We start from the raw sequence: 14,100 nt of genomic DNA on the forward strand, positions 1-14,100 counted from the left end.
TGAATCCCCCTGCCTCAATGCATCAAATTCAAACTACTACTTCTCAGACCCTACAAGAACTCTCTCCCCATCTTGTCCACGTATCTCTAATTAAGCCATTCCCCTGCTTCACTCAACACCCCATTTGGGCAATTTCCCCTGAAATCGAGACTTACAAGGGAAATATATTTTTAAAGGTAGTTTGGCGTTTACACCAGATTAATGTGCAAGTTTCCCTTCATTTTTCATTGTGCAACGGGCCACCACAATAACCAGATCATCAGTGCTCTACACCTCCTTGCCCTTGAGGCATTCAAAGGCAAACACGGGTAATTTCTCATTCTACAAGTTTGTCCTACGTGTTAGTCCCTTGATCTTTATTTTCATTCTGTAGGTCTTTGGGTGATAAACACAATGGGCCCCAGGCTCCTTTCCCACCATTCCGTTCTCTGATACACTTTGAATTGTAACTGTTTGTACAGAGCGTGACAGGACCCTAACTCTCCCCACATGTCTGGAGATCCACCTGCTGCACTCACATGCTCTCCTGGGTCTCATCGGCATAGCCCTTTACACGGTGGCAGAAACAGGCTTCCACCTGGTGGCTGTTCCTTAGTTTGATCTTGCCCAGGAAGTACAGATCCCTCAAGCAAGCCGAGGAAATTTGCTGCATTTCATCTGATTTTTGTATCTCAATCGCATCGCTAATTGCCATCACGTGGTGATAAGAAGCTGCAAGTGCCTGCCCCTTTGAAATGAGAAATACCCATCTAAATGCCTGTTTACCCTACGCTAATTTGTGAGGCATGCTTCTATACAGATGCCTATTTCCTTTGTTTGCAAAAGCACAGGGCTCGATAATCCCCCTTTGCTCACGTCAAACAGGCCTAATGCTCTCTCCCTGCTTTCATCACAGCCTGATAATCCTGCCTCACCCTCGCCGGTAAGCCTGTCTCACTTCGGTCATGCTGAAAATTGTTACTGAGAAATTTACATCTCTTTGGCAGGCTCATCTTCATGCCCATCTGCACCCAGGACAGAAAACCAGCAGAAAAATTAGCATGATTAGCTGTCCTTCTAGCCAAACAGATGCCTAGACTGGAAAAGCAAAGGGTCTACATGTCAGAACTGAGAGGCACCAGCAAAGCTATAAGTGGAATGGAAGAGCAGGGGATGCTACCAGTCAGGATTGAGGTGCATCAGCAGAGATCTTTGGGGGGGTGGAGATGCACATTGGCTGCACCCAGCTCAAGGCAGTGTAATTAGTTCCCCAGTTTTCCCTTAGCTGTTTCTCTCTAAGATCAGTGCAAGCTTCCTTCCTGACAGCCCCAACTCTTTCCCCTGCTCCCAACCTCATGCGTTCTTTTAATCCACCCTCTTTAGTTGGGAATCCGTACAAGTCAACTCATACAACCCTTCTTCTTCTTCCAGACTGCTGAAAAAGCCATTTATTCTGCAAAGCCTTCCAGCTGTAACGACCACTGGCCACTCTGTGTTTGTAAATTGTTATATAATGGACCCACTGATGCTATTAGACTAAGCTCTGTGGGGCAGTGATTCTGGTCTGCCTTTGGCATATTATACCTCCTGGCCAAGGCTGTGTACAGTTATGGCCCTCTATAAATAATATGTAGGCACAAAATTCTCCAATATTTAAAAATGAAACGCCATTGAGATGATCTCAAGCCCCAGATCCATTTAAAAAGGGAGGCTGCAACGTGAAGAGATCCAGTCAATGGAAACTGCACTGCCGGGCAGTGCTGCAGTCTCTCCTTCCCGACAGTCTTCAAGAGTCTGTCTCCCTGTCCCTATCCATCTAAACTAGGGCTGTTGATTAATCGCAGTTAACTCTCACGATTAACTAAAAAAATTTAATCATGGTTAATCGCAGTTTTAATCGCATTGTTAAACAATAGAATACCAATTGTAATTTATTAATTATTTTGGTTTTTTCACATTTTAATATATATTGTATTCTGTATTGTAATTGAAATAAAAGTATATATTTTTTATTTTAAATATTTGTACTGTAAAAATGATAAAAACAAAAGAAACAGTATTTTTCAATTCCCTCATACAAGTACCATAGTGCAATCTCTGTCATGAAAGTGCAATTTACGAATGTAGATTTTTTTTTGCGGGTACATAACTGCACTCAAAAACAAAGCAATGTAAAATATCAGAGCCTACAAGTCCACTCAGTCCTACTTCTTGTTCAGCCAATCGCTAAGACAAACAAGTTTGTTTACATTTACAGGACATAATGCTGCCCTCTTCTTATTTACAATGTCACCTGAAAATGAGAACAGGCATTTGCATGGCACTTTTGTAGCTGGCATTGCAAGATATTTACGTGCCAGATATGCTAAACGTTCGTATGCCTCTTCATGCTTCGGTCACCATTTCAGAGGACATGTTTCCGTGCTGATGACGCTTGCTAAAAAAACCAATGCATTAATTAAATTTGTGACTGAGCTCCTTGGGGGAGAATTGTATATCCTCTGCTCTATTTCACCCACATTCTGCCATATATTTCATATAATAACAGTCTCGGATGATGACCCAGCACATGTTGTTTAATTTAAAAACACGTTTACTGCAGATTTGACAAAACGCAAAGAAGGTACCAATGTGAGATCTCTTAGGATAGACACAGCACTCGACCCAAGATTTAAGAATCAGAAGTGCTGTTCAAAATCTGAGAGGGACGAGATGTGGAACATACTTTCAGAAGTCTTAAAAGAACAACACTCTGATGTGGAAACTACAGAACCCGAACCACCAAAAAAGAAAATTAACCTTCTGCTGGTGGCATCTGACTCAGATAATGAAAATGAACATGCGCCGGTCCGCTCTGCTTTGGATTGTTATCGAGTAGAACCGGTCATCAGCATGGACGCATGTCCTCTGGAATGGTGGTTGAAGCATGAAGGGACATATGAATCTTTAGCATATCTGGCACGTAAATATTTTGCGACGTCAGCTACAACAGTGCCATGAGAACGCCTGTTCTCACTTTCAGGTGACATTGTAAGCAAGAAGCAGGCAGTATTATCTTCTGCAAATGTAAACAAACTTGTTTGTCTGAGTGATTGGCTGAACAAGAAGTAGGACTGAGTGGACTTGCAGGCTCTAAAATTTTACACTGTTTTATTTTTGAATGTGTTATTTTTTGTACATAATTCTATATTTGTAAGTTCAACTTTCATGATAAACAGACTGCACTACAGTACTTGTATTAGGTGAATTGAAAAATACTATTTCTTTTGGTTTTTTACAGTGCAAATACTTGTAATCAAAAATATAAAGTAATCACTGTACACTTTGTATTCTGTTGTAATTGAAATCAATATATTTGAAAATATAGAAAACATCCAAAAATATTTAAATAAACGGTATTTATTCTTTTATTGTTTAACAGTGCAATTAACCGCACGATTAATCGCTATTTTTTAAATAGCGATTAATTTTATTAACTGCTTGACAGCCCTAATCTAAACACACGCTTGGTCAGGCTCCTGCTACCAGCTACTGCACCTCCACATGAATTAAACTGCTTCCCCTTCCACATGCTAGCAGGTGTTTAATCTTGCCCTACGCTTGCAAAGCAGTCCATTTTCTTCTATCAGAGCACTTTCCAATTCCAGCCAACTTTACACACAGATGTCACTACAGTCCCATTTGCCTGTCTAGATATCACAGTATTTTCTTTCCAATTATTTCAGAACACGGCATTTGAGACAACAGCTCAGACTGGTGGGTCATCAGCTCCAGTATCCTGACTGACAATACCAGGTACTCAGAAGAAGGAGAAACCCATCATGCACTTAGACAGTTTTACACTGCAGTGAAGCAGGAGATTTGATTTCCCTTAGCTATAAATGTTACTGCTCATAAGATTATCCACAGCCCTTTTTCAGTCCAGCCACAGTACCGGACATTCTACCTCTGGCAATGCTGAATTCAGCTCTAGTTCCTGGGGTGTCTAGGTACACAGAGAAGTTTCCCCTTTATAATCAGCCTGTTTCTCCTGGAATACAGGTATCACCTCCTGACAGTAGATGGAAAAACAACAATATAATGGATGGACATAACACAACCAAACAAGGAGGGAAGAATTACATCTAATGGCTGAAGTAAAGGAATAGGAGTTAGGACACTTGGGTTTTATTCCCTGCTCTGTCAATGACTCTGTGTGATCTTGGGCAAGTCAGTTAAACTCTATTGTCTCCATTTAGCTATCAATACAACAGGGGTAACAACCTTCACACCACCACCTCCCTGAGAGGTATGGAAATCAATGTTTGTAAAGTGCTTTGGCATCCTGGCATGATAGGTGCTAAAGAAGGGTAAAGGATTTTTAGAGAGGAACATTTACTGGAAATATTAGTAAGTTCAGTCTTTGTTAGAATCAACTGGGCAAGGAGAATTTGTGGGTTAATTCAGTCGCTGATCTAAGATATCTTCCCCTTCTCCTTGCTGCAGCCAATCACATCCAATCACTCACATTTAATCTCCCACTGATGGAATTGCATTCTAACAGCTTATACTGATTGGCTGCATCAGATGAGTAAATGTTTATACCCCAGCAGATCCTTACTCTGAAACCAGGGGAGAACTCAGACTAAAAAAGCTAGATGCATAGGGTGGAGAAGGGTGAAACAAATTTTGAATGACAATACGGAAGCTGAAAATTCCTCTCCCTTGTCTGGAGATGGAGGGCAGACAGCGGGAATTGATATCAAAGTCGCCTTCCATCCCTACAGGGAGACGTATTAGCTGATTACATAATAAAACTAACTGCATGGTGCTTCCAAGGACTACTGCAGAGACAAATACCTTCCCTTTAATGCCACTAGAGATTACAGCAATCAAAGAGGAGAGGAAACAAGGGGAGGGATTGGGGTGAGGTTCTGTGCAGAGGAAAATGCCGCAAACAACAGTCTCTTTCCTAAATGCATTGTAAATCCCATCTGATTTCAAAGTCTGCTGTAAAAACTACCTTGCATTAAAATGATTTTAATGCTGGATGAATGAGGTAGAGTGACTCAGATCCTGAGGCGGGTGGGAGGAACTGTCCAGAGGAATCCAGACCATGAAAGCACTTTGGGAACAGACCGAAGGGAACACGCCTGACAGATTTGCTAACCCACTTTTTATTCTTAAAGGGACACCAATGTGCTTTTCTAAATCTGACTGATTATAAAACCTTCCTGGAAGCTTGAACACAGGTCATTTCTTTCTGGGCCCTTGTATTGACGAACACGGATTCCCTACAACCTTCGCACCAGGTTGCTGATGGAGCACTACCCAACACAATTCTGTGGCTTCTTTTATGTTTTGGGGGGCAATAGCATCCTCAAGTAAGTTAACAGTTTTAGAAACAGGGTTTGCAGGTTAATTTGTGCTCCCCCTTCACGCTGGTTGACTCCACAGCAACAAAGCTAAATGCACCATTAGTGAAAGTTGCTATTGTTTTTTCCATTGTGTTCTTTGACAATAGAATGGTGATGTTTTAGAACATAAAGAACATTCCTAACCAATTATTTCAAGGTAGGTCAAATATGAGGCAACTATTAAAGGAGCTGCATTAGGTATGGAACAGACCAAAAGACAATGGCCATCACTTTGCAACCTGGTAATCCACTACTTTTTCCTTTGGCATTTATAATATTTAAAATAGTCCAATCCTTTAAAGCTGCATTTCCTTATAACTGAACACATGCCACACAGTTCTTAGGTGCAGACAGGTAAACATAAGTTCAATTGCATTATCAAGTCTTTTTAATAACTAATGCCTTTCATCCCTGAATTTGGACAGCAATGCTTTGTTTACCTTGGCAGTTGAGCAAAGGCATAACAAGACCATGGGACAGTTACATGTGGCTAGTTAGTATTAGCTACAAATGCTGATATTTGCCTAGGACAGAGGGACTCTGATTAGGGTCTCTAGGCACTCTGATAATATTAATAACCACTACCACAGCAACAATTGTGGTTGGCTAATTATAGTAGACACCACTCAGAACAGGCACTCAGATACTGTGAGGTGTACCACAGAAAGGCCTATCAAGAAAGCAAGCAACAGCCTGAACTGCGCTATGAAGAAAACAGGAAGAGTAGGGATGCATTCACTAGCGTGAAAGGTGCCACCAAAGCACATACACAGCATCATAGTGACAATTCTCCAGCAGCCAAAGAGGAGCATGTGAAAAAGTCCCACAGACGGCAAGGAAACCCTGGAGGGTAGCACCTTGCAGTCAACTCTCAGCCAAATTCCACGGCCACCTCAAATTCCAAGGCCAACAAAGACCTTTTGAAAAGATAAGAGGTGTAACCTGATTCATGACGCTCCATCGTGGTGAAGCCTTCCTTACAGCAAAAAAGCTCAACATCCCAGGTAACTTTCCCTTGGGGGATCAACATTACCTTCTTGCTAAGCAAAACTCCTGGCTTGTTACAGCTCATATTGGGACTTCCTCCCTTTGTTTCTCGTACAGGTTGGGTTTGTTCTGACTCATCCCATCAGTCAGGACTTGAGGGTTTAAGTGGAAAACAAAATGAAATCCAATTAAATATCTGTCCGCTCTTACCATTAGCATCCTGGACTCCAGTAAGCGCTCCCACGGCTGCTGCAGTTTCACCAGACAGGACGATTTGTCCTCCCCCTTGAAGGGTGGCTTCTGCAAGCGTGGCGACAGCATGGGCAGCTGCTTCACTGCAGGCGGAAGGGACAAGAAAAAGAATGATTAGAAAAAGAGAGCAACTCAGCTCTGATGTGTTTGGCTTTAACCAAGTGCCACAGAAGGAGATCACACATGCCAGGGTGGCGAGAGCTCTCACCAGGCCAAAGGAACTGAAATGATCGTGTAGTGAACAATCTTAGAGTGGAAAAGGGGTGAGGAATGGACTAGATGAAATTGTCTAGATGAAAGGACTATAAGGTGGGTCACAGGCGCCAACTTCCTCTTTACCCGGGGGGGGGGGGGGGGGGGGGCTCAACCCCCGCTCCGCTCAGGCCCGCCCCAACTCCACCCCTTCCTCCAAGCCCTCACCCCTCCTCCGCCCCCAGTCCAGTCCCTGCTCTGCCCCCACAACACCTCTTCCCATCCCCTCCCCTGAGCATGCCCCATCCCTGCTCCTCCCCAACCCTCCCAGCTCCTCCTGCATGCCCTGAACAGCTGTTCTGCGGCCTGCAGGAGGCGCTGGGAGGGAGGGGGAGGAGTTGACTGGCATGGCTGCCAGCAGGCAGGAGGCACTGGGGCGGGAGCGGGAGAGCTTGGCTGACAGTGGGTGCTGAGCATCCATTACTTTTTTTCAGTGGGTATTCCAGGGGTGGAGTGTATGCTTATAAAATCTGTGGATGGCACAAAGCTGGGAGTGGTTGCTAGTAATTTGGAGGACAGGATTAGAATTCAAAATGACCTTGGACAAATTGGAGAATTGGTATGAAATCAACAAGATGAAATTCAATAAAGACAAGTGCAAAGTACTATACTTAGGAATAAAAATCAAATGCACAACTACAAAATGGGGAATAAGTGGCTAGGCAGTTGTATAGTTGAAAAGGATCTTGGGTTTATAGTAGATCACAAATTGAATATGAGCCAATGATGTGATGCAGTTCCAAAATTGTTATATGTAAGACATGGGAGGTAACTGTCCTGCTCTACTCAACATGGGTGAGATTTCAGCTGGGCTACTGTGTCCAGTTCTGGGTGCCACAATTTGAGAAAAATGTGGACAAACTGGACAAAGTCCAGAGGAGAGCAACAAAAAAGAAAAGAAGTTTAGAAAACCTGACCTATTAAGGTTAACAAGTTAACTAAAACTGGGCATGTTTAGTCTTGAGAAAAGAAGACTGGCAGGGGTGGATGGGCACACTGATAACAGTCTTCAAATATGTTAAGGGCTGTTATAAAGAGGACTGTGCTCATTTGTTCTCGATGTCCACTGAAGATAGAAATCTATCAGGTTAATGTGCATCAAGGGAGCTTTAGGTTAGATATTAGGAAAAATTTCTTAACTATAAGTAAGGGTAGTTAAGCTCTGAAATAGGCTGCCAAGGAAGGTTGTGGAATCTGTTATTTGAGGTTTTTAAGAACAGGTTAGCGAAATACCTGTCATGGATGGTCTAGGTCTACTTGGTCCTGCCTCAGCACAGGGGGCTAGATTAGATGACCTCTCAAGGCCCCCTCCAGCCCTACATTTCTAGATTCTATAACATGACCCAATTGGCCCTTCCCATCTCTAATTTCCCCTATTCTAAAATCCCTCTTAAAGCACATGCAGTTTCCTTAATAGCCTTTTGCAAGGGACTTTTGAAAAGCCCAGGTAAGTTATAGCAAGTGGTTTTCCCTTACGCACTACTTTGTGGACACACAAAAAATTCTAACAAACTGGAGAGGCAGGATCTTCCTGTACAGAAACCATACTAGTTTTTCCCCATTAAAACACAATTTCCTTCGTGTTTCGTAATTCTACCTTTAATAATTGTATCAACCAATTCACCTTACCATGAAGTAAGGCTCCCTGGTCAGTTATTCCCAGGATATCTTCAGCTCCTTTTATCCAAGGCCAAACGTTTGCTACCCTCCAGCCCTGTGGTTTAATAGTTCACTTTAAGGAGAGATTAGCAGCAGAGTGACCTGTTGCTATTCATATGTTTGGTCCAGAAACTCTTCTTTAGATAGCTGAATATCTGACAGTGCCTCACCTTAATTATCTGAAAAAGCAGATATGTCTTCTGCAGTGAAGATCAATGTAAAGAAATCATTTAGCTTCCCTGGGATCTTCCTTAATTGCTCCATGGTAGTCCAAATCAACCTACCCCTTTTCTTGCATGCTGCCTATGAGTTTTTTTGTTTTTATGTCCTTCTCTCTTGACCTTTTTAATTTCCATCATAGATTTTATTCTCCTTCCAGCTGACTTGGTTTGGGCTGGATTTTCACTTCTAAACTATGTCTGTTTGGCGCACAAAACCTCCCGTTGCCATTTGACCATACCATTTTGTTTTCTTGCCTTCTCGCTTCCTTTTGCCTAGGAAGTATGCCACAACTCCTGAGAATCTGCACTGGTATAAAGACATTTATAGTGTGGGAAGACCAGCTCCAATAAACAGACTTCACTTGCTGGAGCCGCCCAGCCTCCCAGCCATGAGAAGCACTTATTTAAATCAACTTTCAAGGGCAATTTAGCATCCCAATGAACTGTGAAGGCTGCATCACTGAATATAATAATAGTGCTTTGCTATACAAATGCTCTTTCCGTTTATGTTGATCTCCCCAAATGTTTATTTATTAACTCAAATGGCTGTACATTGAGCTTGCACCCATTTACTTGCACTCCCCCTCATTCTCTCTTGCTGGAAGTTGCTCCTCTGCTTCCCATCCCTAAACCGATTACAGAGATTGCCTCTTTTGTCACAGCTGCACACATCTGCTCTTTACAATGACACCACTCAACCAGGTACCCCTAGAGACACCATTCCAGCACCCAATGGAGTGATGGCAGCTTTGTGCTAAAATTAGGTAGACACCTTCCAAAAGCTGGTAATAGTTGCGAGCTCTTAAGGACCGGGGTGTCCTCGAGGCCTAGTGACAGCCCTACAGTGACTGGCAGGACAGCTGAAGGAAGTGGTGGTGGTGAAGGATGGTTATGCTCCTTGAGTCAATCCAGAACAAGACTTCTGGCCAATTAATGAATAGTATTGTGGGGCTGTGCAAAGTAAAGGGGTGGGTAAGACTTCAGGGCCTACATGAATCACACCTCTAGCCCCTGAGGAAAGTAAATCAGTATATTCCCACCCTCTAATATACTTCACAACTGCTGCCAAAGTCAACATCTCAACACTTCTATGAGTTTCTGCAGGTAGCCATATTCTCCCCTGTAGGTGATAAACATTTGAGTCAGCTCAGCTGCACTGCAGCTTGTTAACAAGACCTCCTGAGGCACCATTACTCTGCTGTCATCAGAAAGCAACACGCACTGTCACAGCAGAAGGGCCTGGGCTTTGTATTTTCCCCAAAGTGCACATTGTTCCCACATCCTACATCTATCTAAAGCAGCCAAAATGTTTACTAAACACCTCACCTCACATTTTGAGGCTCTTGTTGCAGGTTCCCCCACTCCCTCCTGAAATACAAAGCTGGCTAAAGCGAGAGGTATTGCAGGGACCCCTGGGGATTGCTACTAGAGTTAAAGGAAGAACAGTTATTTCTACTAAGGATTCTGATTTTCAAAAGTTAATTCTGTTATTTAATTTCTATCTGCCTAAAAGTGTGTCTACAGTGGGATGTGGGCGTGAGGAGACAAATTATACATGACTAGGCTTGGCAGAATTCAATGTTTAGTTTTAATTGTTTTGATGGATTATATCAATGAGGTTTTTTTTTCAGATTTTTATTGATCTACATATTGAAAACCGCTCCTGATACAGAGATGTGTTAGGCAGTGGAATAATCTACAAAAATGGTCAAAACCCTAGCCTTTGAGTCATTTAAAAGTACACCAGAGAAAGTTCTTGCGATTACTACTGTAAGTGGCCATCCTACAGGCGGGGAAGGGTGGACTGTGTGAGAGTAGGCCTTTCTACAGTATTATGAATACTTTGTGCAGGGCGGGAGGGGGGGTTGTCAGTCATTTTTCATATCAACCCCTGAAAAGAGTTAAGTGATTTTACAGACAGCCAGTCTTTATCAGTAGATAAAATTAATCAATATAACATAGTGGCATACATGACCATGTTCTGAAAGATACCTGAATCTGGATCCCAGTCCTGGCCTCTTGCTGGGAGTAATGCAGAGGCATTGCATTCAGCCTATGAGAAGAATGCATTTCAAGTGACCCAGCAGCAACCTCACCCATTGATTAAAGTGTGGCACTGTTTGGTACCAAAGAGGGAGAGATGGGATCGGGGTGGGGAGGAGAGGAGAGGAGAGGAGAGAGTGATCTGCTTGACACACCCGGGAAATAGTTCTGGGCTAGTCCTGGATCCTGCTGCAACAGAAACGTGGAATCAGTTTGTGGAATGCAGCTGGTACGAAGGTGGCTGTTTTAACAAGTGGTCTGTAGAAGAGGCTCCTGGAGCCCTCCATTAACATTCCATGCTTTGCTCTTCTCCTGGCAGGATCAACCCCTGTTCAGTAAACAGACTCCAAGAATGAGGAGACTGAGTGCAAAAGCAAAGCACAAATATAAGATAAACCAGGTAGGAAAACCCAGGTTGGGTTCAGGCAATGAGCAATAATACCCCTGGTCTTTGGATTCTTTTCCCTCTCCTTGTGCTTGGGACAGTCTCCCTCTTCTCACTCAGATCCCTTTCTCAACAGAGGCTTTCAAAACGTCTTTCAAAATGACCTCTGCAAGGTTCCTATCTCAACCTCAGAACAGCACTCCATACCCTCCGTCAAAACGTTGTTCTGCAAATAACCAACCATAGGGCTCACTCTGAGCCAAGAGCTCTCCACGCAGGAGGAGAAATCATTACTCAGGCAGCTTATTTCAGCTTTCCTGCTCCAGAACCAAACACAGGAGAAATACCTTCAACAACTAGCCTGGAAGAGAGATTCTGATTTCAGGTCGGAGGAGACCATACGACCACCCACCTGGTTAAATCAACATCATCCCTTTAACAGAGGGGCCCTCAATAATGTTGACAGAGAGATGGAGCTGCTTATTTAACAGGTGCTACAAGCACATTATAGCTCTTATCTCCTGTAAGTGGACCCTCAATGGACAAACAGGATGTATAGAGAGGGATGGGTACTAAACGTACCTTCCCTAACAGCACATTGCCATTTCCGTGAGCGTCCTCATAGTACAATGGGACACTAGGAAATGATCTATGAATGCTTTGTCATGGATGGTTTGGGAATTCTCTACGGAAAAATCTCTATGAAAGATCCCAGACAACGTTCTTCCAAATGTATCACTGGCCTCTGTGCTGCCCTCATTGTGACAGATAGCAAACCTGGCAGAAAGGACTCCCTCTTTCAGTGACCTTACCCCATTTAGTCCCCATAGCTCCTCCTCTCACATGTACCTGTTCAGTGCCATGGTAACGGTTGCTCCTTGTTGCATCTCTTGAGATGCTGCCACTGCTGCTTCTGCCAGCGATGCCACCGCCTGCGTGGCCTCCGAAGCCTGCGTCGTCTGGATAGTCATCTCGCCCCCCTGTAGCGTTGCCCAGTTCTGCTCCACCTAGTTGGGTGAAGAGAGAAAGAGAAAAGTTCAGCTTCCCTGAACCTTTCCCACAGCTGGGTGGCTACTTCTTAAAAGGAGGAAGTCAAACACTTTCAAGATGTCTTTGAAAAATCCTACATGCTTTGATTCTTCTGTACAAAGCATCCTGAAAGCACCTCTGTTGGAAAAAGAGGTCCTTTGGGAGCAATTTAGAAACCGAGCTACAGGGAACATTTTGGAAACCATCCAATCACTTCTCATTCACTATCAAGGTGTTGACTCCCAATCGACCCATGATGCCAGCCTCCATCGCCTACCTGTGAACTTTCAAACATATGCATTCGTGATTTCTCCCGTACTGCCCCTCTAAAGACATAGAAACTACCTCATTACCCTCCAAATCCCTCCTTTGCTGTGATGCCTACAGATGATGTGCCTACTATTTTTAAATTATTTGTATGCCCGAAGAGTCTAGGATCCCTAGTCATGGACCGGGACACCATCGTTCCAGGTGCTATATAAACACAGAACAAAAAATGTGATCTCATTATTTTCTTGTACTTCCTCATTTGTCTGCCCATATCCATCTGTTTTCTCCTGTATTATACTTAGAGTGTAAGCTCTTTGGGACTGTCTTTTTGTTCTGTGTTTACACAGTGCTGAGGACAATGGGGTCTGGTCCAGGACTAGGGATCTTATGAAGAATACAAATAATAAATAATAGTCACATTTGGAAACAGTTCTGTTCATGTCTTTTAATTATTTCAATCTCTCTCTCTCTCTCAACTAAGGACATGTACATGCATACAGGTTCTTGTGCTTGCCACCGAGTTCACCTTCTCCTAGCTGATCATTCTCCACCCCACTCTATACTCCTCCAATTGGGACCTCATGTGTATCAATGACTGTGCGGTCACAAACAGGATGTGAGCATCAGGAACAAAAGATCATCGAATCAGAGGATGAAGGTTCTTCAACCTTCAAAGAGCTGTGGACCGTTTTATAAGAGAAAATTCCTCTCACAGACTCATCCCTGGTCCCAACTGCGTAAGTCCCTTTATTGGCTAGTGCTCAAATGTTTCATTCAACGGATCATCAGGAAGGGCACCACAGACCATTGTTACGGTATATGGAAAGAGAAGATATCTACTAGATCGGACCCAATCCATCCCACCGAGGCAAGGTTTTTTCTTCCAGTCTGTAGTATCCTCTTACCCATTGTGCCAGAGGTGAGGGGCTAAAGCAGAGTCTCAGGTCGTTATCTATATACAATATATATGTCAGCAAGCTCTCTAGCCATTGTCAGTTGTCATTTCCCTTGAGGGATCACGTCTGAGCAAGAGTTCAATGAGAGATCTGTAGGACGATGGGGTGGCCACATGGATTAGTCCCAGGAAACGGTTCTATGCACAGAGGGTGGAGTGGAAGAAGGTACAAAGATGATGCGGGGGTGGTGGAGGTGTGGCAAGGGAACAAACGGATGATGATGGCTAGCCCTTCTGGTGGAGTAGCGAGAGCTGCTCGATCAGATTCCAAAACAGGCACAGAGAGAAGACCCTGAAGGTGATGCGAAGAAGCTTGAATTTGATGTCGTGGAGAAAGGAAGGTCTGTGGAAGGATTCAAGGTGGCAGGGGAGAAGTGAGGTGTTCAGGCAACAAGGAAGCAAGCGCAAGCTAATTTTAACAGCTGTGTTTTGTGTGGCCCTGCATCACTCATCCTTCCAGTTATCGGGGAAGCCAGAGGAGAAGTGGTTACAGTACCAGGAAGGGAGATGACGGGACAGCTGAAAGTTTAACGTCCTTATACAGAGGCAAAAAAGGGCTGGGTCTTAGAAATGGTGTGGGAGAAGCCGCAGCAAGGTTTGTGCGTCACCCCAAGAGGTGTGGGGCAAGGGAGAGGGAGGAGTCAGAGAGGAGTCCACCGTGGGCGGCAGGGC

General features: G+C 43.8%; 1 protein-coding gene across 8 annotated transcripts in view; it reads right to left on the reverse strand.

The window, feature by feature from the left end:
• The window catches only part of NRF1 (nuclear respiratory factor 1), a 105,702-nt gene that overhangs the window by 29,045 nt on the left and 62,557 nt on the right, over positions 1-14,100 (reverse strand). For all 8 annotated transcript variants that reach the window (XR_012156870.1, XM_073328932.1, XM_073328931.1 and 5 more), the window contains 2 exons: positions 12,024-12,181; positions 6,573-6,697 (listed from right to left, as the gene is read on the reverse strand). Coding sequence is in view for 7 of the 8 variants with exons in the window: in XM_073328932.1 (XP_073185033.1) it covers positions 6,573-6,697; positions 12,024-12,181 (283 nt within the window). In the remaining variant the exon portion in view is untranslated. The remainder of the gene's footprint in view (positions 1-6,572; positions 6,698-12,023; positions 12,182-14,100) is intronic.

The sequence above is a fragment of the Lepidochelys kempii genome, chromosome 1 (assembly GCF_965140265.1).
Source record: "Lepidochelys kempii isolate rLepKem1 chromosome 1, rLepKem1.hap2, whole genome shotgun sequence".
Taxonomy (NCBI): domain Eukaryota; kingdom Metazoa; phylum Chordata; order Testudines; family Cheloniidae; genus Lepidochelys; species Lepidochelys kempii.